Source organism: Notothenia rossii (genome assembly GCF_949606895.1).
Source record: "Notothenia rossii genome assembly, contig: scaffold_365, whole genome shotgun sequence".
NCBI classification, from domain to species: Eukaryota; Metazoa; Chordata; class Actinopteri; order Perciformes; family Nototheniidae; genus Notothenia; species Notothenia rossii.
In genome coordinates this window covers 1-27,161 of record NW_027639849.1, presented here as the reverse complement: position 1 = coordinate 27,161, position 27,161 = coordinate 1, and the positions used below count along the sequence as shown (strand labels likewise).

Below are 27,161 nucleotides of genomic sequence, written 5' to 3'. Positions count from 1 at the left end.
ATACTGAACACACACTCTTACACACCATTATCTGTCTTTGTTTCTGTTTTATTCTAATTTGCAGCGCTGTTTAAATCTTGTCATGATCATATAGTTTGCCATCCAAGTTTTTACGTCTTATTATTTTCTGACTTTCTATCTGTTAATAGACTTGTGATTTAGTTTATCTTCGTTATGTTTGTGTGTTTTCTATTGTCCAAGTGAACAACTCTTCATCTACAAAATGAGGATTACAGTGGTTAAAACAGAAGAACAATCATTCGTGGTTTGGAAAATGGAGCAGTATATTCTTTACAATGGTTTGACATTATTTTTAAATGTTTCCAGGTGAAGCGTTTCTGTGCAGGCACCTCCAAGACGTGTCCAGGTCCTGTGGAGACTTGCTACGGTGTTTTAAAAATGAGATGTTTATGTTTTAACTTTGCACACTGCCCTATGAAGGACAGTGTGCCAAATCAATCGGGAAACTGTTTTGTTTTTAGTACAACTTGTGTGTCATGTCATGTCACAGATATGTGGTTTATGAAACCACATATCTGTGACATGACTAAAACAAGACGTTTTCTGATCTCAAACTTCCACCCTTTTTTTCCTGCAGAGACATGTTGTACGTTGTCATACAGGGAGTTGGGCTTATGCAAATTTGTCAGCCCAATTCCTAATTAAGCTTTCAAATCAGGTTGAAACAAAACACTGTTTTAATATGAGGGACTGCCTGAATGTTAAACTGTAGCTTGTGCTTACAGTAGAACACCCCTTTTGTTTTCTATAGTTTTGCTTTATCTAATGTCCCAATGTAACGTTGCCTTGTTTGTCTGATCATTTTCCTTCAAGTGTATTGCTGTTGTTACCAGAGTTCGGGCACGCCTCTTGAAAATAATCCAGTAATTACACTTTGCACTGGAAATCTGTTGACAATCAAAACGTTCAGAAATTATTCATGAACTTTCAAACTGTCTTTATCAATTTTGGGGCGATTTGTTGATGTTTTGAAGATAAAATGATGGTGCTATATCAACATACTGTTCTACGAAATACAGGGAGCCAAATTTGACTTGTTTGGCAAGATTTTCTAGATGTGCTTCACAGGTGTGGAGCCCGTAAGTAAAGGCTTCATTGACAATGGATTGATTCATTTGCTCAACAAGTCCGAAACTTGCAGCCTGGCAGCACAGATCGGAAGTATCAACAACGCAGTGGGACAATACAAGGTTAGATATCTTTGAGTTCTCTTTTCAAATGTGCATTTATTAAAATGCTTCAACTTAAATATAGCTTTTTAATTTGTCACATTTTTCACCTTTGCTTTTTTCCATTCACAGATTTGTGTACAGACTGGTGAAAACATGAAGACTGTGATTCTCGCTCTCATGGTGTTGGTGGTGCTAAGCCAGGGTGAGTTCAGTGTTCAGGAAACACAAAAAAACGTCAGTGTATTCAATTAAAAGTGCTTTGTTGACATTACATTCCATCACATTGCATTTAGCTGACGCAGTGAAAAAGTGCATTCGACCAAGAAGAAACAAACTTGAAGAAAACAGAATCATATAAGTACATTAGGTTTCATAGAGCCAAACCATTTTAAGTGCTACTCAACTGGCTTTAGATAAGCCACTCCTTAGTTCTATATAAGTGCTTTGTTAGTGTATAAATATTTTGTATTACTCAAAGTGGAGTCGAAAGAGATGAGTTTTCAGTCTATCTGCTGTCCTGATGTCATTGGTGTTGAGATCTCTATATTAGGTTGAATACTTAAAACGAAAGTTAGTTATAATCAAATATAATCAATTATATTCTTGTATAAACCCACAATGAAAATGCTTCATATTTTATGATTTTCTATATTTACAGTATAAACAAAGTGGTTTGTTAAGTTGAGTGTAAGGCTTATTATGGTTTATGGGTGTCTGATAAGAGAGGAGACAATTTCTTCCCTCTTCCCTCCCAGCAGTACGCAGGGAGGGGGGCTCCTGACTTTTTGGAGGCCCCAGAAAAGTGGTTGTGCCCTAGCCGAGAATACTATTTTGCAAGTCCTGCACACTAGAGGCCATGCCCAGTTTCCACAAATATGGGTATGGAGTAGGTGTCTGTAGGTTTTTCTGTCCTGTTTCGAGCATAAAAACACTAGGAGAGAGGGAGCAAACTCGAGAGAGAGGTGGGGGGTTCCCCTGGTATGCTCTCTCCCTGGACAGCTGGGTTTTTGACTCGGTAAAGTTTTCTCAAACTTAGTAAATATTGCTTACATATCTGTTTCTTGAATGCTGAGTAAATTGTTGGATGAAAGTTTAAAACTGTTAATTCTTACTGATCGTTTGTGAGGAGCTGCCTCTGCATGTTGTGAGGCTATCGGGGTGAATGTTAGCACCTTCAATCCGTGAGTAGATTCCTCAGGATTCTGTTGGAATTCTTACTGATCATTTATAACAGTTGGTCTCAAACTTTTTCTGTCAGGTCCCCCCCCCCCATGGCGAATGGTGTACATTCTGACAGGTGTACTTACTCTCATTCTGACAGTGAGAGTAAGTTCTTATGTGTTATTATATTTCTACTTTATTAATATGACTCTTTAAAAATGAATACACTTGTCTGTTGTCAGCACTGGATATGCTTAACGCAGTTTTTGGTAATACAACTGATAGATTGAATCAGTTCACTGGTGTGAACAGCAAACAGAACAATTATATAAAGAAACTAAACTTGGTTTGTTGAACGCATGAGGTCTGACGATGAAAGATGTTGACAATGTGGAGCAGATGGACCTCAAATGGAGAGCCCAATTTAAATGTAAACAAATAATTGGGAAAATGTAAACGTTATCAGAGGACTGATGACACAAATCCCTGTTGTCCTGCCGACACCCATCTAATGATGACCTTTTAGTGGCCACAACCACTGGATATTAAAACAGATAAGACAAGACTTGTTTTTAAGTGGCACATGTGTTAGCCAACAAGAAGGATGATTAATGTTGATAAGACAACATCGTGATCCCAGATATTTGAAGGGGGTGGTGAAGCCGTAAGTAGAGTACTGACCCACCTGTGGAGTCTAAACCCTGGTGATGATGAGATGAGGAAGATGCTGAAGCTCTGTGTGTGATGAGGAGTGGTCTTCTGATGAGCTCAATGTGGGCATCAGGTATGTTGAATAAACATAAGTAGGGTGTTGTAAATAGGCTAAATTGACAGACAGAAACTACTGACTGGCTGATGGAGATCATGGCAACATCTTGTTGGTTTAACTGAATGAGTGAACGCCCATAATCAGTTGGTTAAAGATATGAGAGAGAGAGAGAGAGAGAGAGAGAGAGAGAGAGAGAGAGAGAGAGAGAGAGAGAGAGAGAGAGATGAAGGAAAAACTGAGTTCTTCTTTTCCTCGTAGAAGTAACTCTCTGATAGAGATATTATTTTGATGTCCTCCCAATAGAAAGTCAGTTCCCCTATGAAGATGTGTTAAACAGCCTGAACCTGACCGAAAACAAGGAAACGTTGGTCCGGCCTGCCAACGACTACAGGAAACCAACATGGGTCTTTGTCCAAATGTCAATTCTGGCAATTCTAGATGTGGTAAGTGCAACTTTGAATCATAATTCTCTGCTGTGGAAAGCATCCAAAAACAAAGATAACACAGTTGAACCTTACAAACACACGGTAATCCACATGAAAGTCAAAAAAGCAATAGGTATCAGTAAAGTCAAATCAAAATATAGGATAAGTTAGTTTAATAAGAACAAAAGACTCTCTCAAAAAACAGCTCAGCATACATTTCAATATAACATGCAATTCTTCCTAACTGAAAAAAAACAGTCAGCAAACAAAACAACAAATAAATGAGGGGCCGAAGGCCTTGGCAAACAGCTGGGACTTGAGGGCCCTTTTAGAGGCGTCAAGAGACGGGATGTTGCGGATCATCGCAGGGAGAGCGTCATAGTACGATCTGTAACAGATCAGTACTTGGACATAGTGCCTCTAGGAAACAGTGTAATACTATCAGTATTGAAGGAAGCATTGTCACCCCAAAAATAATACCTTCAATCAATTTCTCCCCCGAAGCTACCTTGAAGAAACATCTTTGGGGTTTGCTTCGTGTGATCCCGTTAATGCAGCGAAATCACAAAGTGGGTTTACAAAGGAGCTTTGACTTCTTTTCAACTTGCTTAAGGTAGTCAGCATGTTAACTTCAAAGTGCAATGTTTTATAACAGATTCGCAAATAGAAGGTCAGCTACCTTAATGTGGTAAAAATGTTGACACTATTTCTTCGGTTACAGAGAGAGATTGACCAGACTTTCATTTCTTTCGTTTGGATTTATATGGTGAGTTTGTTTCGAGAACCAATTTGTGATTTTCCTATACTGTTTACACTGAACAAAAATATAAACGCAACACTTTTGTTTTTGCTCCCATTTTTCATGAGATGAACTCAAAGATCTAAAACATTTTCTATATACACAAAATAACCATTTCTCTCAAATATTGTTCACAAATCTGAAAAAATCTGTGATAGTAAGCACTTCTCCTTTGCCGAGATAATCCATCCCACCTCACAGGTGTGGCATATCAAGATGCTGATTAGACAGCATGATTATTGCACAGGTGTGCCTTAGGCTGGCCACAATAAAAGGCCACTCTGAAACGTGCAGTTTTGCTTTATTGGGGGGGGTCTGGGGGGGTCCGAAAACCAGTCAGTATCTGGTGTGAGCGTTAGGATTAGGGTAATGTTGTGAATCGAGCGGCCCATGGTGGTGGTGGGGTTACGGTATGGGCAGGCGTATGTTATGGACGATGAACACAGGCCACTCGATTCACAACATTACCCTAATCCTAACCCTAACCCTAACCCTAATCCTAACCCTCACACCAGATACTGACTGGTTTTCGGACCCCCCCAGACCCCCCCAATAAAGCAAAACTGCACGTTTCAGAGTGGCCTTTTATTGTGGCCAGCCTAAGGCACACCTGTGCAATAATCATGCTGTCTAATCAGCATCTTGATATGCCACACCTGTGAGGTGGGATGGATTATCTCAGCAAAGGAGAAGTGCTCACTATCACAGATTTTTGAGAGAAATGGTTATTTTGTGTATGTAGAAAATGTTTTAGATCTTTGAGTTCATCTCATGAAAAATGGGAGCAAAAACAAAAGTGTTGCGTTTATATTTTTGTTCAGTGTATTATACTGTGGTTGAAATGAGTTGCTGTAGATTGCATTTTAAAGGTCTTTATTTGTTTTCTTCCCTTCTTCCTTGTTTTCCTTTGTAGAAATGGGAAGATCCGCATATTCATTGGAAACCAGGAAACTTTAGTGAACTTCATAAGATGACTGTTCCTGCTGATTTGTTGTGGAAGCCAGATCTAATGATTGAAGAGATGTAAGTTAGAATTGTTGTGCATACTCACACATCCACACACTCACAACAGTAAATGGTGATGGAGCCTGTTATTATTAAGAAGGACACGCACAATAAATCATATGAATGTAAAAAGATGATGCAACAAGGTTTAAACATATAGTTTTTTTATAAATATATTTGTACACCTATGTATTGTGTGGAAAACAGCCGTGGTTAGAATGCAATAAACAATGAAGCAGATACCGCCTACCTGACTTGAGCCGGGTTAATCATATTTAAGATATGTGTGATATTGTTATACTGTGTGGATAGTATTTCTATATGTAAAGTAATGAGGGTACATTTTTAGGAAAATACAGACTTCAACAATAGTATAATAATTTAGATAAATGTGTTATTATATTAAAGTATTACACAATGTGAAAATCAGTTTGAAGCATAAAGTGTTTGCTATCATTTGTACAAATGTATGTTTGCTGTCATACAGGATAGAGAAGGACAAGGATATTCCAACTCCCTTTATCACCATTCACTCGAACGGTTTCGTTGAACATGTGAGGGACCTTATGGTGGTCGGCTCGTGCAGGATGGAAGTTTACAAATTTCCTTTTGATACTCAGATTTGCAACTTGACTCTCAAGTCTATCATTTACCCAGGTGAGCTTTCAGAAGTTTCTAGACATTTATCTCAAATATTTATGTTGTGTGTTTGATTGCACGTTTGTAGTAATTATCTCTTTAAAGGCTAATTTTCACATGAGCACACACCGGCACATGCATTTATCCCAGCCTGTCCTCCTACAAAAAACGACCATATAGGCCGATTGTTCATGCCCTTATTACGACCCAGAGACACGTTTTAAAGTGTATGTTGTTTCTTACACGACCACTAGAGGTGCTCTAGTAGTCGTGTAAGAAACAAAATGCTCCCGGCCCGTTCATTGCAAACGCTCCGGAGGGACGTTTATTCACAAATAACCCTCTCTGGAAAATCCAAAATTGTGGAATAGTTTGGCCATTAAAATGCTTTTTGATTCGATTTCCTGCGAGAAGTGTATATTGTACTCTTAGAATCCACGTCCAGTCGGTGTGTAGGATCTATAGTTTGATAGATATTACGAAGATGATTTGAGGTCTCGCCAGGATAACGTGTACGTAGGTTCCATGTAAAGTTAGCGTGGGTGACAACAGTTTTTCCGGTCTCTAAGTTTTCATAATGAAACCGGATATACTCCCCTCACTGTAAAATGATTACACAGTGATATCTGCATTACTCATCCACTAAAAAACATCAGTTTATTGTTAATTACACAATATTGATTAGTTTAAATTGTGTACAATGCTTTTGTGTTTTTAACCTTTGATTCAGAGAAACAAATAGGTTTTTAGGAGTTTAGACACTACAGAGTTTCTGAAGACACTACACTACCCAGAATCCCCAGCTATCGTTTGGGACTTCAACATCCACCTTGCTTTACAAACCCCGTGATTAGTCATCAAGCCCTGTGATTGGATGTTGGAGTGGCAGTGCGACAAGGTTACGCTGAGCGTTAAACAGCTCTTTGAAATGGAATGGAACCAAGGCAGACTTTCCAAAACTGGAATTGGACGGGTCCAGCCCCCCCCCCCCCCCCCCCCCCCAGAACTACACATGCTGGCTATTGTGTGTTTCGCAACTTTATATGGCACGTCTCTTTATAAGACGTTTTTGTATTCCCCAAAATTAGAAGTTGCCAGTATTAAACTGTGTACACCCTGGAGGTTTAGGTGGTACGAAACAGCGTTATCAAATTTAAAACATATAATTAATAAATGGATGAATTAATATACCCACATGACACCTAAGATCATAAGAGCTTTATTTAACAGCTGGTCTTATGTCTGTGACCCCTCCTGTTGTTCATTGATAAGCCTGAAACATGCACTTGTCAAGGTTCAGAGGCAAATTTTGCAAATATGGCAGTAGCCATCGGTCATCTTAAGATAAGATAAGATATTCTTTATTGATCCCAAGTTGGGAAATGTTTTTGTTACAGCAGCATACTACTTTGTTCTACTCCACTACAATTCAGAGGTTAACCTGGTATTTTTACTCCACTACATTTATTTGAGTTACTTTGAAGATTCTGATTAATGATGTGAAATATAAACAACCCTTAAATCAGAATTTAGTTACACCTGAGTCAAATTCAGGGAATGTGTGTTACGGTTGAGTGAAGGAAGCAGGACCCAAATGCAGATAACGCTGAAAATGCCTTTACTTCAAGGATGAATAAAAATAACTTGGACAAAACAGAACACTCACCGGTGAACTCAGTCACAAACAAAAGACGAACCAACACTGAACACAGGAAGGTCCATCCATCCATCCATCCATCTTCTCCCGCTTATCCGTGGTCGGGTCACGGAGGTAGCAGTTCCAGCAGAGAGCCCCAAACTTTCTTTTCCCTGGCCACATCAACCAGCTCTGACTGGGGGGTCCAAAGGCGCTCCCAGGCCAGCGAAGAGATATAATCCCTCCATCTGGTCCTAGGTCTACCCCTTGGTCTCTTCCCAGCTGGACGTGCCTGGAACACCTCCCTAGGGAGGCGCCCAGGTGGCATCCTAACTAGGTGCCCGAACCACCTCAACTGGCTCCTTTCGACGCGAAGGAGGAGCGGTTCAACTCCGAGTCCCTCCCGGATGACCGAACTTCTCACCTTATCCCTAAGGGAGACGCCAGCCACCCTGCGGAGAAAACCCATCTCGGCCGCTTGTATCCGCGATCTCGTTCTTTCGGTCATGACCCATCCTTCATGACCATAGGTGAGGGTAGGAACGAAAATGGCCCGGTAGACAGAGAGCTTTGCCTTCTGGCTCAGCTCTCTTTTCGTCACAGCGGTGCGGTAAAGCGACTGCAGTACCGCTCCCGCTGCTCCGATTCTCCGACCCATCTCACGCTCCATTGTTCCCTCACTCGAGAACGAGACCCCGAGATACTTGAACTCCTTCACTTGGGGTAAGGACTCATTCCCTACTTGGAGTGGACAGTCCATCGGTTTCCTGCTGAGAACCATGGCCTCAGATTTGGAGGTGCTGATCCTCATCCCAGCCGCTTCACACTCGGTTGCGAACCGATCCAGTGAGTGCTGAAGGTCGCAGACCGATGAAGCCATCAGAACCACATCATCTGCAAAAAGCAGTGGTGCAATCCTTAGTCCACAAAACTGCAGACCCCCCCCCCACGATTACGCCTCGAAATCCGATCCATGTATATTACAAACAGGATTGGTGACAAAGCGCAGCCCTGGCAGAGGCCAACCCTCACCTGAAATGGGTCCGACTTACTGCGGAGGACCCGGACACAGCTCTCGCATTGGGAGTACAGAGATTGGATGGCCCTGAGTAGAGACCCCCTCACCCCATACTCCCGCAGCACCTCCCACAGTGACTCCCTGGGAACCCGGTCATACGGCTTCTCCAAGTCTACAAAACACATGTAGACTGGATAAGCGTACTCCCAGGCCCCCTCCAGGATCCTTGCGAGAGTAAAAAGCTGATCCGTCGTTCCACGACCAGGACGGAATCCGCATTGTTCCTCCTCAATCTGAGGTTCGACAATCGGCCTGACCCTCCTTTCGAGTACCTTAGAGTAAACTTTCCCGGGGAGGCTGAGTAGTGTGATGCCTCTGTAATTGGCACACACCCTCTGATCCCCCTTTTTGAAAAGGGGAACCCCCACCCCGGTCTGCCACTCCTTCGGTACTGTTTCCGACTTCCACGCAACGTTGATGAGACGTGTCAACCATGACAGTCCCTCAACACCCAGAGCCTTCAGCATTTCTGGGCGGATCTCATCCACCCCCGGGGCTTTGCCACTGTGGAGTTGTTTGACGACCTCAGTGACCTCCCCCCGGGAGATTGGTGTCGATCCCCCGTCATACTCCAGCTCTGCCTCTAACATAGAGGGCGGAGTTGTCGGGTTCAGGAGTTCTTCAAAGTTTTCCTTCCAACGCCCTAACACTCCATCAGTTGAGGTCAACAACGTCCCATCCTTACTGTACACAGCTTGGATGGTTCCCTGCTTCCCCCTCCTGAGGTGTCGGACAGTTTTCCAGAACAACTTTGGTGCCACCCGAAAGTCCTTTTCCATGTCTTCTCCAAAACTTCTCCCACACCCGCTGCTTTGCCTCGGCCACGGCTGAGGCTGCTGCCCTTCGGGCCTGTCGGTACCTTGCAACTGCCTCGGGAGTCCCCTGGGATAACAAATCCCTGAAGGCCTCCTTCTTCAGTCGGACGGCTTCCCTGACCACCGGTGTCCACCAGGAGGTTCGAGGGTTACCGCCCCTTGAGGCACCTAGGACCTTGAGACCACAGCTCCCCGCCGCGGCTTCGGCAATAGAGGCTTTGAACACCGACCACTCTGGTTCAATGTCCCCAACCTCCACAGGAATGCCCAAAAAGCTCCGCCGGAGGTGTGAGTTGAAGGCCTCCTGAACTTGGGCTTCCTCCAGACGTTCCCAGTTCACCCAAACTACACGTTTGGGCTTACGAGGTCTATCCAGAGGCTACCCCCGCCACTCGACCCAACTCACCACCAGATGGTGATCAGTTGACAACTCCGCCCCTCTCTTTACCCGAGTGTCCAAAACATACGGCCTCAGGTCCGATGATACGATAACGAAATCGATCATGGACCTTCTGCTTAGGGTGCTCTGGTACCACGTACACTTATGAGCATCCTTATGTTCGAACATGGTGTTTGTTATGGCCAATCCATGACTAGCACAGAAGTCCAGTAACAAACCACCACTCCGGTTCAGATCAGGGGGGCCGTTCCTCCCAATCACTCCCCTCCAAGTGTCTCCATCATTGCCCACATGTGCGTTGAAGTCTCCCAGCAAGATTAAAGAGTCCTCTTCAGGAGCCCCATCCAGGACTCTTTCCAGGGTCTCCAAGAAGGCCGTATACTCTGAACTGCTGTTGGGTGCATAAGCACACACAACAGTCAGAGTTTTCCCCCCCATAACCCGCAGGCATAGGGAGGCGACCCTCTCGTCCACTGGGGTAAACTCCAACAACGAAGCACCCAACCGGGGACTTGTGAGTATCCCCACACCTGCCCGGCGCCTCACACCTTGAGCAACTCTGGAGAAGAATAGAGTCCAACCCCTATCCAGACTTCCAAAGAGAAAAGCAAGCACACTCGGAATAAAGTATTATTTTATTTTTGAAAAACAGTTTTCCGATGTTTTTCCGATTTCATAACATGTCGGAATATGAACACCATATCCCGACATGTATCAAAACCTCTGAAAAAAGAAAGGCGTCTCTCAGAATCGAAAGAGAAAAACCTATGGGAAAAACACCAAAGCATTGTACACAATTTAAACCAATAAATGTCGTATAATTAAAAAGGATAAAATGATGTTTTTTAGTTGATGAGTACTGCAGATATCACTGTTAAATCATTTGATCATTGGTTTTATTATGAAAACGTCGAGACCGGAAATACTGTTTTCAACCCGTAACTTTACATGGAGGCTGCCGCATACCTCAAATCATCTTCGTAATATCTATCAAACTATAGATCCTACATATCGACTGGACGTGAATTATAAAAATACAATATACACTTTTGGCTAGAAATCGAATCAAAAAGCGTTTTAATGGCCAAACTATCCTACAATTTAGGATTTTAAAGAGCGGGTGAATAAACGACCATCTGTAATGTTAGCATTCAACGGGAGCACTAGAGGGCGAACATTTTAAAACGTAATTATAGGAAGTATTAAGTGCTTGAACAAACAACATATTTGGTCGTAATAAGAGCCTGAACAATCGGCCCATTTGGTCGTATGAGTTGGAGGACTTGTTGATTTATCCTGTGTTGACCTGATAAGACATCTCAAACTTGTATTTTCACTTTCATCTTAGAGGAGGAGTTGCGGTTTCAAGTCTACAAAAATAGTTCACTGTTAACAGAATGGACTCGCCAAATGATGAGGAACGAGTCTGAGTGGCTGTTCGTCAACATGACAGTCCGCGACCAATCTGTCCCACGTTTTCATCAAAATCAAAGCGTTGTAATTTATACTGTAAGTGTGTTGTACATTTTGCAAAAATGTGCATGAAAATGTCATTTTGTTCATTGGATATATTGTAACAGCACATTTTTGATGGAGGCCACTTAATCATCCTTAACAACTGTGACAACATATAAAATATAATTAAATTATATAAACAGGAAACTTCATATTTCAGTGGAGCAATATCTTTCATATTGCATGCAAAATAACGTAAACCCATAATCAATAATGTTTTTGATCATTGCAGCATTAGTGAACACATTCACTGTTTTTCCATCTTGGATCACAGATCACCATGAAGAGGCGGTCTCTCCTCTATATTGTCAACTTCCTGGTACCTGTCCTGCTCTTATTCGGTCTGGACTTGGCCTCCTTCGTGATCTCTCACAGCGGGGGAGAGAAACTCAGCTTCGAGGTCACTTTGCTGCTCGCTGTCACTGTGATGCAGCTTATTCTCAACGACATTCTGCCTTGCTCTTCAGACAGGATACCGCTTATAGGTAAAGCAGCTCAGAGTCATTATTGTATTGGACTCTCATTTAATTCAAGCAGGAACAACGATGGCTTGCCTTTCGTCCACTTTAATGATGTTGCCTTTTCTCTTCAGTGGTCTACTGCATTGGGATATTTTGTTTGATGATGGTCAGCCTTTTTGAGACGATTTTGGTGATGTATCTGATTGAGAAAGACTCTGCATCTAAAGAAAGAACGGCAGATAAAAACTGCAGCCTGAGTGAGGACTGTGGAGACGAACAGGGCAACTATGATGGAGGTGAGACTGAACACATTCTTTAAACCTATGGATTTTAACTATTGTTATATTGAATTTACTCATATGTTTGGAATACACAAATAAACATCTACAATTAATAATACATTATTTTGAACATGCTGCTGTCAGGTGTCAACAATTTCCTTTCAGATGTGAAGAAATGGACTCACTGTGCTTGTGTGTGTAATGTGTCTGATGAACCGCCATCTGAACCGCTGTCTGTGGCCAAAGAGGTGAGAATTGGGTTACTCTTAAAACAAACAGTTTGGTATAAAAATAGTTTACAGTAGCAACTCATTATTCTCACTTCAATTGACAACAATTGATATATCAAATTGAACAGCTGGCAATTTGTTATGGTTGTTATGGTCCATGATCACTCCACTAAAAAACTTCTGCAGGACAAAAGAAGCCATCTGATGGAGGAGTTCAATTCCTTGGAGAAGCCCCCAGATGAGCTGAGTGAGGCAGTGAAAGGACTCGCTCTGCTCCTCAGCGGGAAGGAAGAAAGGAGGCCTGACTACTGGACCAGAATCGCTAAAAAATTGGACATCATTTTCTTTTTCGTCTATGTCACAGTGTCCGCTCTGTTTTTGGTTGTCCTATTTTCAGAATGGACCAATGCAGAAGACGAGTAGTGGTAAACAATTGGGGTCTATTCAAAAACATGTTTTTTTTATCCCCCTAAAATGTCTGACATTGACTAAACCGACGTGTTTCTTTGCAGGTTTGTCACCAGAGAGAATTTGTTATACATTCTTCTACTACAAATGTCTATGGAATAGACTTGCAAAACTAAGAATAAATGTATTTCGGGAAAGCTAGAAATAGTTTTCGATCACCTCACTTTCTTTTTACTTTCTTGTTTAACTTGTCCTTTAGTTATTTCAATCGTTCATGCTAAACGAACCCCGCTTTGGAAAACTATAATCTGACCCCATGGTACCTTTTAGTTTTCGCCGAAACTATTCCTCTTTTTTCTTTAAATGCACATAGTTAAGTTTAAGTTGTCTTTCTAGGACTTTTTTGGTATCCTCCGTGAACCAGGGTCTTGAAACCAAAACGGCACATGTAGGGGACTTTAACCCCAATCATGACTTTAACTACCTACGGGGGGACAAGGCATTCAAAAGTGCTTTACAAAAATGAAAGACATTAAGAAAATGGCATTAAAAAGCAAAGATAATAAAAGTTACAGTGCAGTTTAAGATATAAATATATCAATTAAAAGCAGCGACCCTAACCCTTTCGATCAACTAAACTTTATATTGATCATAGCAACATTTTGACAAACTTTAAAACCTGTCTGAAGGCTGACTTGATTAGAGCATTCCTTCAATTAACATGTTCTTTAACGCATCTGTAGTCAGTCTCACATCTGTAGTGTAGGTTGGTTGGTCAGAACCAAAGTTTTAAACAAAACTCATTGTTATTTTTAAGAGGGGGGTCGAGGGTTCAACTTCAACATGAACCCCCAGGGGGAAATCATTAATCATAATGTATTTCTGATTAATGACAGAAAGTTATGCTATGCTCAATAAAGAGTCTGCAAGTATTTATTACTATTATCAATGTTAACTTCAAATGGGCAGACACTATGCATTGTAATTAATATACTACATTGTGCTATGTCACGTTACACATTCTAATCTGTGTTGGGTGCCGCAGTGGGTGCTTGTGTGTGTGTGCTTTTGTGAATTGTTAGGAGATGTGCCCCAGTTTATCTTTTTGTGTGTTGTACTATTTAGTCACTTTCTTTTAACAGAAAGTTGTTCTTCGTCAATAAAGTTTGTTTTGCAAATTGGCTGGTGACTGTCTTTACTTTTGTATGAATTAAAACCTCACTTTGTGGCTTCAGCAGTCAGTTTCCTCTCCTTTTTCTCTCGTCCAGTTGTTTTTGTCAAAGTTTGAGAGCCTTTTTACCCCTAGTTTAGGAGGGAATGTAACAAATGGGGACTCGTCCTGGATCTTTGAGACAAGGAGTGAGTACTTGATTGATTGTTGTGTAGTGTTGATATTGTGTTTGGTGGTAGTAGTGGTGTATATAAGTGTAGCATTGGCTGTGAAGTCTCTTACTGTTTAACAGCTTCCTCAGTTTAGATAGGGGAGTGTCTAGCTGGGCTGAATCAGTCCTTCCTTCAGGCACTCATTTATTATTTTGAGTATTGTCATACTGATATTCTTTACAAACTGTGAAGTCCACTGAGACAAATGTAACACTTGTGATATTGGGCTATATAAATAAACATTGATTGATGGATTGATTATTTTGCCTTTTTTATTTTCGGGGTATTCCTGGGTAGGGTTTTAGTCCCTGTTGGGGGCAGGCGTGTCAGGGTTTCGGCCGCTGATGTTTACCTTTTTAAAGTCGCCTCGAGCCCGGGACACGCTCCAGAAGATAGGTAGGTAAGTTGTGGTAGGCAGGATCTGGGGAAGTTTGTTATTTGAAAGACTAGAGCCAATGTTTGTGTAGCATCAGACATATTTGAAAATTAGTTTGTATGTTTTAGTATGGCCTCCCTTGTGTTGAGTGAGTCCTCTCATACTGGTTCTAAATGAGATGCCAGGTTGAAAGTGAGGTTAGCTCGTCTACAGTGGGAGAAGGAGGAGCGTGAGCGAGAGTTTCAGCTCAGGAGGGAGCTGGAGATCAGAAAGTTGGATGCAGACACAGCTTTCAGGATGCGTCAGCTAGAGCTGCAGACAGGTTCAGTTGGTACCTCTTCGGGTGCACAACCATTGACAGGTGCTGCTGCTGCTGCTTTTGATGTTGGTTGCAACATTCAGCTGGTCCCTGTATTTCGTGAATCAGAAGTGGAAACCTACTTTGGTGCATTTGAGCGCGTTGCTACTGCTCTGCGCTGGCCCGAAGATGTGTGGGCCATACTTTTACAGTGCAAGCTAGTCGGCAAGGCTCAGGAGGCTTGCTCTTCTCTTTCTGTCGAGGGTAGTATGGTGTATGACAAAGTTAATGTTCTCAGGGCGTTTGAGCTCGTGCCTGAGGCCTACAGTCAGCGTCTTCGCGGCCTGGAGAAAACTCCTGGCCAGACGTAGGTGGACTTCGCGAGGGAGAAGAAAATCCTCTTTGACAGGTGGTGTAGAGCTGATGACATTACCTCAATGTGTGAACTAATGATGCTGGAGGAATTTAAAAACTGTGTACCACAGCGTACTGTAGTTCATTTAAATGAGCAAAACGTATCTACCCTTCAGCAGACTCTAGCAGATGAGTTTGCACTGACACATAAAAGCGTTTTTTCTCAGCTTGATCCCCCTCAGCGAGATTCTTACCAAAGAGCTCGTGACACATGCGTCAGTTTTCCAGTGTCAGGTCCCAAGCTAGAAAAGCCTTGTTTTTGTTATAACCCTGGTCCTTTGATAGCAGACTGTGCGGCTTGAGGAAGGGATTGTGCTATCACACAGTGGTGTTTTGGCTCAGAGTAATTCTCCTCATCGTGTTGGTTTCCGGAAAGCTCGTAACAGGCGTTCCACATATGCTCATTCTGCTTCTCTTCCAGGACCCAATAAAAAGAGATGTGTTTCTTTTGTCATCTGGTGGCATCTAGTGGCAGAGTGTGTAGCTCGGAAGAAGCAGGTGGCAGCTTCCAAGCGGTCTGTGGAAAAACCAAAAGGCCGGCACCCAGTTGCAATGCGACAGAGAGGTGAGTTGCAGTTAAGTTCTGCGACCGTCTCTGACAGTGCTGTGGCTGTGGGTGTTCCCGTCTCTGAAGCGGTGGGTGTGGACCTGGCTCAGAGCAATGTGGATCTGTGTTCAGTGAGTGATGTGGGTATTCCATGTGATGTGTGTATTCCATGTGTTGCTCCAATGTTAGCTGCTTGTGAGCAGTATAACGTGTGTTTTATGGGTGTTTTAATCTTCAAAATAAAAGCAGATCATCGAGATTTTTTTTGTATTATTTATTTAAACGTTTTTGACTGTATGTTCTAAATGGTTGGCCGTATGTGATTACTATATATATTTTTTCAAATGATAGTTTGTTGTTTATCTAATTCTATTCTTGTCAATTTTTTAATATCTCTATTTACTGTTGATTTGTTCCCTTAAGATTCTTGAAAGTTATTGCCATCAATGATTACTCCAGATTTAAATAAATTGTTTGAAATAATAAATGGTTGATTTTTTTTTGTTTCCTCTTTTTAAAGTGTCCAGCAGTATCAACTAGATAATGCAATTCCTGAAGAAATTGCTAGTGGGAATGCTTTATGCTGAAAAGCTGACGCTGAATTGCTATGCTGAAATGTAATGTGTAAGAAGAAAGTGAAGAATTTAGATTTAAATGATACATGAACACTGGGGGATTGAATGTGTGATAAGAGAAGAAAAGAAAGTAAAAAGGCTTGGAAAAGCAGCAGAATATTTGAACTGCAATCTTTTGATGGCCCTGTGGGCCATCTACGCTAATTTACAGATGGCCCTGAGCCCAATAGAGATTGCCCTGAAAAATGCGCGCGGACAAAATGACGCGCAAAGGGTTTGGGGGGCCTCCCCCTAGAACATTTAGATTTTTCGCAGGTCTTAGATGCTGTCTGGTGCATTCTCCAGACTGAATTATAAGATGAACCACCACAATATTATATTGTACAATTTCAATTTTATTCTTCATTTCACTTGTTTGTTTGCATGAGTTCTTGTTTGTGTTTGCTCGCTTGCATGCCCTGCATAGCTATAGGAAATACTTAAGTTGCCATGGAAACTGGTCCAGCCAAGCTGGGATGAATGCCCTTGCCCTCTCCTTCTCTTCATAGTCTCTGGCCTTCTGGATTCTCTCGTTTTCTGACTGGGATTCTCTTTTTGATTCTCTTTTTTTGGGGGGGGACTGCAGCTCAGTCTTTCTCTTCTTCTTTCCAGGTTGTTCACCTTGCTTTGGTGGACTAAGACAGTGGTTTTCAAAGTGGGGGCCGCGGCCCCCTGGGGGGCCGCCAGGGGGCGCTAGGGGGGCCTCAGAAAATTGGAGGGAAGATAAGAAAAAAAAAGGAAAGACAAAAAAAAAAAATTCTAATTATTTTTTTAATAAATATTTTAAATCTGATTTTTTTTTAAAAATCATAATTATAAAATATAATTTATAATAATGGAACATATAATTTGCCATAGTCATCTTTCTGATTGCCTACCAGTCAAAACATCGTTCACGACGCCATGACGTCATGTTTAGACCTGGCGGTTTGCGCCATTTATCAAGCTGCTTTGCTCCTCAAGCGAGCAAGCTAGCTAGCTCAAAATGGACAGGTTTTTGACAAAGAACAGGTCAACGGAACCGACCAACAGCCCTGCTGTGGAGGACACTGCTGCAAAAAAACCTAAGAACTCCTGGCCAATTAAAATCAGAAGGTACGAGGCAGCGTACATTAAGTATGGCTTTACAGCCATACAGAAAAATGGCCATGATTGCCCGAAGTGTGTGCTCTGTCTGGAGACCCTCTCAAACGAGTGTTTAAAACCTTCGAAACTTCAGCGTCACTTGATGCAAAAACATCCGGCAGAGGCCGAAAAAACGGCAGACTTCTTCAGACGTAAAGAGGAGCATTTGGCCAGGCAATCTGCTGCATTCACACAGCAAGCTACCGTTCCCGAGCGGGCCCTGAAGGCATCATTTTTAGCTTCATACCACATTGCTCGTGCAAAAAAACCTCACACAATCGGAGAGGATTTGCTTTTACCAGCTACCAAAGACATTGTCCGAGAATTGCTTGGCGAGGATGCTGCTAAAAAAATTTACGCTGTCCCACTCTCGGACAACACCGTCAGCCGACGGATTGGTGACATGGCGCAGGACGTATCTGCTCAGCTTTTGGAGCAGGTGAGAGCCAGCGAGTACTTCGCTCTTCAACTAGATGAGAGCACAGACATATCGAATGAGGCCCAACTGCTTGTGTACATTCGATTTATTTCCCAGGAGAGATTTGTCGAGGAAATACTGTTTTGTAAAGCACTTGAAAGAAGAACCACTGGGAAAGATATTTTTCAAGTTTTGGACGATTACATCGAGTCTAACGGATTGAACTGGGCCCGCTGTGTGGGGGTGTGTTCGGACGGAGCCGCGGCAATGACCGGCAAGATCAGTGGAGTGACCGCTCTCATTAAGCAGAAAGCCCCGCATGTAGTCGCCACACACTGCATGCTCCACCGTGAGGCACTTGTCGCAAAAAGGATGGATAACGAGTTGAATCAGGTACTACAGGAGGTTGTACAAGTGGTGAATTTTATTAAAGCCCGCCCCTTGAAACACAGACTGTTTACCCTGCTTTGTAATGAGATGGGCGCCCGTTTTGAGGGGCTGCTGCTTCACTCAAACGTGCGCTGGCTGTCACGGGGCGCAGTTTTGAACCGTGTCTATGAGCTGCGGAGGGAGGTTGGAGAGTTCCTCTCTTCTGAAAAGCATCAGCTGGCAGAGCGGTTCACTGATGCAACCTGGATCCGCAAACTTGCATACATGTCAGACATTTTTCTGCATCTAAATGTACTGAACCAAAGCATGCAAGGACGTGACACGTACATACTGCAGGTGCAAGACAAAGTGCGTGCTTTTTCCAAAAAGATTATGCTGTGGTCAAACAAGCTCCAGGAGGGAGTCACAGAGATGTTCCCACTACTTCACCAGGAGCTGCTGTCATGTGATGATTTGGGCTCCATCTCTCCAATGATCCAGTCCCACCTGGAGCACCTCCAAGGATATTTTAAAGACTATTTCCCTGACCTTGAAAACACACATTTAAACTGGGTTAGGAACCCCTTTTCCCCCGGTGTCGGTTCTAGTTTGGACATAAAGTCACAGGAGGAGCTGATTGAGATGACAAACTCAGGGGATTTAAAACTAAACTTTGAGGCTCTTCCCCTGTCTAACTACTGGCTACATGTAAGAAAGGACTATCCCACCTTGGCTGACAGGGCACTGAAATGCCTTCTCCCTTTTGCAACAACTTACTTGTGTGAGTCTGGCTTTTCAACTTTAAAGGTACTCAAAACTAAACATAGAGCACGTCTACATGTGGACAATGACATGCGTATGGCACTGACAGACATTAAGCCCAGGCTTGACAGACTGTGTAGGAGCCACCAAGCCCATCCCTCCCACTAGTGTGATCACTGTCTGTCACTTCCAACACACACACACACACACACACACACACACACACACACACACACACACACACACACACACACACACACACACACACACACACACACACACACACACACACACACACAAAAGAGAGGTTTGGTTTCTTTTTTCTGTTTTTGTATCATCAACAGTTTGTTGAAAGGTTTGTTATTCAGTGGGAATATAGTGTTGAACTTACAGAACCAAGTCAGTTTAATAGATTTTTTTTCTTTTTTGACTGAAAACTTTTGAAGACATAATGCAAGAAAGACAAAAAAAAAAAACTCTTGCATATGTAAATATATTTTCTGTAGGGTAAAATGTATTGCAACATAGTGTCTATAATAAGAAAAACATTGTGGTGGAACAAAGATGCCCTGCCATACAAATCTTATTCTGTGTTGAAAACATATTGTTAATATTATTCTCATGCTAAACAAATGTAATAATTACAGTATTGAATAGAGAATAAAAGTAACAAAAACGTTCTTAAAGTTGATGTGTGACATATTTTGTAGCATTGTTGGTGGGTTTGCAAAGGGGGTCCCCGGCCAGAAGCTAATGATTTTTGGGGGGCCTTGGCATGGAAAAGTTTGGGAACCCCTGGACTAAGAAACATTGTAATACACTGACTTTAAATGATTTGGTAGTTAGGTATTCAGCATCAGAATCCCTAACAAATTGAAATTTCCGCGAAAATGTGGTTGCATTCGATTCATTGTCCGGGTAGTATTCATTGTATAGAAATCGTATTGACCAGGCCAGCCCGAACATCGCGAAGGTGGTCGAACGAATGCCTCCTCATCCGGAAGCTGACCGAGCCGACCCGAGCAGCAGTCGAGAGCAGCCGAGCGCATCCGCGAAGCACACAAAATGGCGACGTCCATGAAGAAAGACGGCCCTTTTCATAGGCGTTACGACAACATCGTGTTTTATGGCAAGGGATGGGTTTCTATGGAAACGGCATATGATGAGATGTCAGATTTGACGTAGAGCTGTTGAGGCATGGACCGGTGATATACAGGTGAAGATTGTGGGACGACCGGACCGTGTCCATTGGAGCTACAGCAACATCATGTTTTATGGCGAGGGATGCGTTTCTATGGCAACAGCCTATGGTGAGATCTCAGATTTGGCGTAGAGCTGTTGAGGCATGGACCGGTGATATACAAGCGAAGTTTGGGGGACGATCGGACTGTGTCCGTTGGAGTTAGAGCGACATCGTGTTTTATGGCGAGGGATGCGTTTCCATGGAAACGGCATATGACACCCCATAATTGACGTAGATCTGTTGAGGGCAAGACCATTAACCATTATCTGAAGTCTGCTGCTGTTTTATGGCAAGGGATGCGTTGCCATAGTAACACCACATTACGTAACATCAGATTTGATGTAGAGCTGTGTTAACCATTATCTGAAGTCTGCTGCTCTGAGCATGTCAGTTGGAGTTATGACATCATCGTGTTCCATGACACAGGTGTTTATATTTGAGCTAACGATGTTATGAAACAGCTGCGTGTGTGTCCAGAGATCAAAGGTTTCCATGGTGATGTGCAGTAATCAGTGAGAAAAGAGCCTTTCAATTGTTCTGAATGAGAGATAACCTTCTTACATGTGAACGTTTTGTTGAAGAACCGTAACAGATATCTGTGAAATTTCAAAGTGTGAAGCATCTCAAGAACTCTGAGCATCTGAAGTGGTTTTTTTTGTACTTTCGGGTCAATAATGTGGCATTTTTGGCAGTTTAACTAAAGGTGTGCGGCTGCTGCTGTGAGGAAATATCAGCATGAATTTACAATGGGCTTTAATTGAGACATGTTGAAAGTTGTTGTCACTTCATGCCCTCAAGAGGCATTTTTTTTTTTTTCAAGCTGAGATGTTTTCCTACGTTTCTCATGAACAATTATGTCTCAGGAATGTAGGGTTTGGGAATTATGGCAGGTTTAAAAAAAGAATATGAAGGCGAATTTCAAGCTGTCCTCCACTCTAGCTTTGAGATCACACACTACAGCCTTAACGAGCTGCGCAATACACACGTTAAAATATGAAGAAGGCCTCTTTACCAAGGTCTGAACAATGTTTAATATTTCTTAAATTATGAATCTGATTTAAAAGTTGTTTAATATTAATAATTTCAGAAAGATGTGTAACATTTTAAAGTTGGAATAAGGTTTCTGAGTGAAAGTATGAAGGCACAGTTAGCAGTTGAAGTCGCATGAAGATTGTTCAAGTCTGAAGAGTTTCTCCATTGACTTCCATGTTAAAAATGTGATGAATTATGGGATATATCTCGGGAATTATGAAAGTTATGAATGAGAAAAGTAATAGCAATCGATTCCCGACCGAGCTGAACGTAATAATGTTTGAACAGAGTTTCTGCGATGTGGAATGTGGGAGCAGAAGTGCAGCAAAATAACCCGGTGGAATAATAAATTATTCGTCCGTAGAAGAACAGATAGTTGGAATGCTGTATCACTAAATGATATTGATAGTGGGGGGGAATAGCACCCAGCATGCTTATCTCGCCTCTGATTGGCTCTCCACGATCACATGACGAGCCACTGCCCCCTGTAACCAACCAGCATCAAGCATGCAGTGATATATAATGCGGTTCCGTGAGACATTTTCAAAATAAAATAACATGGAACTGTTTTTTTAAATATTTAATATTTTCATTTCCTTTATTACTTTTGTGTGTCTTCAGATTTTGTGTCCTTGCCAGACCAAAGGGGATACCCCCTACCTCCAAGGGACGAAACAAAAAAAAGGAGACTGTCGTATAAATCTCTGTTTTGAGGCATGTTTCTGGATATATCTTTGTTTTTAACCTATGCATTCTGGTACTCTCTGACATGAAAATAAAACAAAAAGAAAACATTTATGTCATTGCTGCATGTTTTTTGGGTCATTTTAGAGTCAGGAGGAATTATTTGTTGTGCAGTGCCTGCGCCTGCTGCTGCACAGCATTTTCTATTAAAGTTTACTAACATGTCCAAATTGCACATCTTGACACAAAATCAGTCTTCTTGTTTATTCGATTTCTTAATGCACGCTATTTCTCAGAGCATTTATAATTTATACTTTTACAAAGTGGTGGAGTCTCTCAAATGACGCCGATGGCTCTAGTCTAACTAAACTCTGTGGGACTAATAAATTAATTCTGATTGATATCCAAAGGTGTGCTTTTATTTTGAAGGCTGTCCAGAAACCGGCGTTTTCTCTTCCTGGTTTTGTCTATTTTGACTTTTATTCGACCTCGCTGTCAGGTTACAGAGTTGTCTGGACAGTCACTTTAAAAAACAGAGACATGCAAGATTTCTCAGATTGCTTTTGTTTTTGTTGGCGCTTTACTGTTTTGTTAGCAAACTAGCTAAGTAGATAGTTAGCTTGCAGCAATGTCAACGTGGCGAAGGGTGCATGTGAATCTGCAGAAAGCACATGGATTATTTCCAGTTTCCTCCAGACGGGTGACACAACCAAACACATGGAAGTATGGACATTTAACGTTATGCAAAAGCCTGAGTACAAGCCGACCTCTCCGGGATGACTTCTTTAAAGGTAGGGGGACATTTTAGGAAGTGTCATCAAACCAAGCCAAATCAGACCCATAAATCCTGACGTTATGTATTTATTTGTTAATCTACAAATGTAGGAAATGTATATGTCACACCTGAAGCTCTCTGTTAAAAAAGTAAAGGTATTTCTACAATTCGGCATGCATGTAATTTTCCAAAAAACAGTTATTTCTCTCAAAATGTGCAAATCAGAGAACGTTTTCGAGAGGTAATCATCAGAAAAGCTAGCGAAGTCAGTCAGAAATCCTCCAATCCTTCATTTATTTGTTAATTAATCAATGTAGCAAACTTGTATGTCACATCTGAAATCCTATGTTGAACGATCAAATGTATTTTCTACACATCGGCATATAAGCTTTAAAGCAACAGTTAGTCAAAAAATAAAATGTACATTTCCCACTGCTTCTCCTTAAACCACAGTAGGTTTTAAAGCTGACCCATTTACAAGAGGAAGTCAAAATAAAAAATGTATACAAGCCGAATTGTAGAGTGAGAGATAAAGTTCTAGAAAAGATCTTAAGTTGTGGTCTGGTGCGACTCAAAATCTGCCAAATGATGATGATTCAGCCCCACTGCTTATCCTAGCATAACAGTAGATTTAAAGCTGCTCCATTTACCAGAAGAAGTCAACAGTGGTGTAAAGTAACGAAGTAGATTTACTCAAGTACTTGACATTTACTTGAGTATTTCCACTTCTACTCCACTACAATTCAGAGGTACATGGTGTACTTTTACTCCACTACATGTATTTAATACCTTTAGTTACTTTTCAGATGTGGATGAATGATGTGAAATCTAATCAAGTGTTAAATCAGACTTTAGTTCCACCTGGAGTAAATCCACCAGCTACCCTGCAGTATACAAAGTCATTTAAACTAGCTGCACCTTTACCAGCTTTGAGAACACTTTCATGATCAATCATTATAAAACATATCATATCTATTATTCTGAAATGGACCAATCTGCACAATGAATACTTTTACTGTCGTTACTTTCACTATATTTTGATGAGAATACTTTTCTACTTTTACTTGAGGAACATTTTGAAGTAAGGACTTTGACTGTAACAGAGTATTCCTACACTCTGGTACTTCTACTTTTACTCAAGTACAAGATCTGAGTACTTCTACTTTTACTCAAGTACAAGATCTGAGTACTTCTACCACCTCTGGTTTTTGGCTATATTAATAAACGTTGATTTGATTCAGACCTGGAGGTCCAGCTGGCGGCCATGAGGCAGAAGGCTCTGGACGCTCTGCCGGGGAGCGGCTGGAGCCCGCTGGAGATGGGCCAGGGTCTCCCTCCAGAGAGGGCGGATGTTGTGATCGTGGGGGGGGGCGTGATCGGCTGGTCCATCGCCTACTGGATCAAACGGAAGGAGAGGGTGCGAGGAGGAGTGAAGGTGGTGGTGGTGGAGAAGGACCCAACGGTGAGAGACCCATTACCATGCATGGTTGTTTACACCTTTTTTAAAAAGCATCCAACAGTATGTATAGCTTAAAACCACTTGATGGACATTTTCAAACACGCTGAAAAACATCCTATAGTATGATTTATTTATTTAATGGTTTTGCACAATTGAAAAATAAGAAATGAGAGGTCACAGGTTAGTGATTAAAATTAAAACATTACGATGCTATCTCATACTAGGGGCTTTGTTTTCCTTAATTTTGATAAAGAATAATAAGAACAAAGAACTTATTATATATAACTGAGGGTATTGCAACTTAAAACCACTTGATGTACCTTTTCAAACATGCTGCATCCTTTAGTATCTCTTTTATATTTCATGGTTTTTGCACAGTTAGAAAATGCACTTATATAAAACAAACAATCGCTTGAATTCAATAACAATGGCAAACTTTAAGAAGGACAGATACTTTGTACATTTGTAGTATAGTACATTGCACAATTTAATCAGGCCATCACCTTTACTTATTCATTCTTGCCGGTATCGTTTCTGTCGCAATTTTCTTGGCGAATTAATTTTTCTCTCTAATTTCACACAAACTAGTGTTTATTCTTTTTCGTATCTTATTGTCATCTGGTATTTCAAGGCATTAGTTGTTCTCCATTTGGATTTGGAATAGTTTGAAATGAGGAAGGATGAAACGATCACCTTTTCGATTTAAACTTGCAGCAGCTCTTAGATGAGTGAAATTATGGTAAACTTTCTGGACAAAAATGCCTGAAACATTTGTATTTGAGAGGGAATTTCTCTGCAAGTTGGGAAAAGAAATAAAGTTTTAATACTACAACTAATCAAAGAAGAAAATATTTAATATATCTGAGGTAGAATAAAAGTCCCCAACACAACTCACAGCAGCTCGTAACGTCATGTAATCTTCAAAGCTTCCTCTTCTTGTTTCTCCGCAGTATTCACAGTCCTCCACGGTGCTTTCTGCAGGAGGCATCCGACAGCAGTTCTCTCTGTCCGAGAACATCTGCCTCTCCATGGCCTCCGCTCAGTTCATGAAGAACATCAATGTAGGTCGAGTCTGCACACAACGCCAATGAATTACAGGCCCTTTAAATCATTAAATGTCACGGTCACTTTTCTTATGTAAATATGCAGAGTTCAAGTTTATTGACAGAACACATTTCAACAATAAGGCAATTCAACATGCAAGAGAAACACGGAATGAAATGTACTTTAAGAGACAAAAATACAGAAATAATAACAAATTAAGAATAAGACGGGTATAAAAACACTTTGGCAAGATCTTTTGTTTGTATGCCTCTTTATGGCCTCAAACAGCTCATTTAATATTCTCAATTTAGAGCCCAAAAATGTGGTTACTAATTGATTTTACGTTTAAAACAATTACATTTTGAATTATTTACATGTTAATGTATTGGTTAAAATTAGATTTAATGCCGTTTCTTCCCAAATGTAATGGGTATTTCTATACTAATTTAAGTGTCCCATCTATTAGTTCAATTCATGGCTTAAAATATTATTCAAAAATAACATAACTTTCCTATTTTCTAATATTATCAAAAAGTATTTTCTGTTGTATTTTTTGCAATTTATTTTCAATTTCTCTTTAGTGTTTTTATGTTCTAATATTATCAAAATCTCCTCTCGGTTATTTTTCATTTTCTTAGTTTGTAAATGATTTTTCTGCATCTCAGGAACATCTCCACGTGTTGAATGAAGACCCGGTGGACCTCCAGTTCAACCACTCAGGATACCTCTTCCTGGCCAACGAGGAAGTGGCTCACATCATGGAGGAGAACTACAAAACCCAGAGGTGTCGGCCATCTTTCATCCAGAGTTGTAGTTTTGAATTGTATCTCTAAGGCACAATTATATATATATATATTTTTAAATAAATGGTTATTTGTGTGTCTGTAGGAGCTTCGGAGCCCATGTTTCTCTTCTCTCTGCGACTCAGTTAAAGGAGAAGTTTCCGTGGATAAACACAGACGGTGTCGCGCTCGCTTCATACGGTGAGTGACACAATTATAATATACATAAAATGTAATCACTACAACGTGTTTGACATAATAAGACAACTTCAAACATTTTAATCTCAGCTGGTTATTGCCAGATTTTATAAGAAAATGTGTTTTTAATTTGAATTGAATACACTGATTTCACATGTATGTGTTCATATGCCATCATTTCAGACTTGTGACAAATCCTTAAAAGCCATTCTTTTAATAGTTGATTCTAAAAAATAAATTATTGATAACCATTATAAAAAAAAGTCTTAAAAAAATTACAAAACAAGGGAAGTAGAGTTTATTTAAAGAGCCCATGTCATGCTTTTCCGGTTATCACCCGTCCCCTTGTGTGTTATGAAGGTTTTTCTGCATGTAAACGGTCTGCAGAGTCACAAACCCTCAAAGTACAGCCTGTAGGAGTAAAACTCTAACACAGAGAAGACCTGTCTATGCTGCCCCAGAACGCCTCGTTGGACATCTTTTTTTTTTTTCGGGAACCAGGTGACGTAACGACGATCCAAATGGACCAATCTGTGGAGCTCCACACACACACACACACTCACTCACACACTCACTCACTCACTCACTCACTCACTCACTCACTCACTCACTCACTCACTCACTCACTCACTCACTCACTCACTCACTCACTCACTCACTTAGCCGTATCTTTTCTCAGCCGCAGCTCACATGTGTGTGTTCAGGCTGAGTTTCGCCGTGTAGGACAGAGAGTGAATACACAGACTATACAGAGATGCTGTTTGAGAAACCAATGTGAGTTTGGAACATTGAACAATATAAATCTATTCTAGTAGACCTCAAA

The 27,161-nt window shown here is 41.3% G+C and overlaps 3 protein-coding genes across 4 annotated transcripts; all 3 read left to right on the top strand.

The window, feature by feature from the left end:
- The first annotated feature begins 834 nt into the window (after positions 1-834).
- Positions 835-14,049, top strand: LOC307027343 (5-hydroxytryptamine receptor 3A-like). Of its 2 annotated transcripts, none has more exons than XM_079695573.1 (11): positions 835-1,211; positions 1,323-1,395; positions 3,427-3,566; positions 4,270-4,314; positions 5,261-5,370; positions 5,840-6,009; positions 11,269-11,429; positions 11,710-11,920; positions 12,028-12,192; positions 12,343-12,425; positions 12,594-14,049. In XM_079695573.1, the coding sequence occupies exons 1-11, from the start codon at positions 1,077-1,079 to the stop codon at positions 12,828-12,830; spliced, it is 1,530 nt and encodes a 509-aa protein (XP_079551699.1). In that variant the 5' UTR covers positions 835-1,076; the 3' UTR covers positions 12,831-14,049. The 2 variants fall into 2 exon arrangements, with proteins under 2 accessions (XP_079551699.1, XP_079551698.1); XM_079695572.1 differs by having other exon boundaries at positions 839-1,211; positions 12,322-12,425.
- Positions 14,050-14,871: 822 nt separating this feature from the next.
- LOC307027342 (protein FAM200A-like) lies at positions 14,872-19,289 on the top strand (the record flags this gene model as incomplete). The annotated part of the gene is made up of 4 exons (XM_079695571.1): positions 14,872-15,199; positions 15,708-15,964; positions 17,667-19,067; positions 19,167-19,289. The coding sequence occupies 4 exons, from the start codon at positions 14,872-14,874 to the stop codon at positions 19,287-19,289; spliced, it is 2,109 nt and encodes a 702-aa protein (XP_079551697.1).
- Positions 19,290-22,550: 3,261 nt separating this feature from the next.
- foxred1 (FAD-dependent oxidoreductase domain containing 1) lies at positions 22,551-26,363 on the top strand. The gene is made up of 5 exons (XM_079695574.1): positions 22,551-22,871; positions 24,097-24,317; positions 25,265-25,375; positions 26,024-26,142; positions 26,247-26,363. Exons 1-5 carry the CDS (start codon positions 22,709-22,711, stop codon positions 26,347-26,349), a joined length of 717 nt encoding a protein of 238 aa, XP_079551700.1. The 5' UTR covers positions 22,551-22,708; the 3' UTR covers positions 26,350-26,363.
- Positions 26,364-27,161: the final 798 nt, after the last annotated feature.

What these genes read in the sequence shown, in the direction of transcription:
- foxred1 (XM_079695574.1), top strand. Translation starts at nt 22,709, where the DNA reads ATGTCAACGTGGCGAAGGGTGCATGTGAATCTGCAGAAAGCACATGGA. An exon ending in TGGTGGAGAAGGACCCAACG is followed by an intron (nt 24,318 to 25,264) that starts GTGAGAGACCCA and finishes GTTTCTCCGCAG; the next exon opens with TATTCACAGTCCTCCACGGT. An exon ending in GAGAACTACAAAACCCAGAG is followed by an intron (nt 26,143 to 26,246) that starts GTGTCGGCCATC and finishes GTGTGTCTGTAG; the next exon opens with GAGCTTCGGAGCCCATGTTT.
- LOC307027343 (XM_079695572.1), top strand. Translation starts at nt 1,077, where the DNA reads ATGTGCTTCACAGGTGTGGAGCCCGTAAGTAAAGGCTTCATTGACAAT. An exon ending in CAAGTCTATCATTTACCCAG is followed by an intron (nt 6,010 to 11,268) that starts GTGAGCTTTCAG and finishes CTTTCATCTTAG; the next exon opens with AGGAGGAGTTGCGGTTTCAA. An exon ending in ACAGGGCAACTATGATGGAG is followed by an intron (nt 12,193 to 12,321) that starts GTGAGACTGAAC and finishes TGCTGCTGTCAG; the next exon opens with GTGTCAACAATTTCCTTTCA.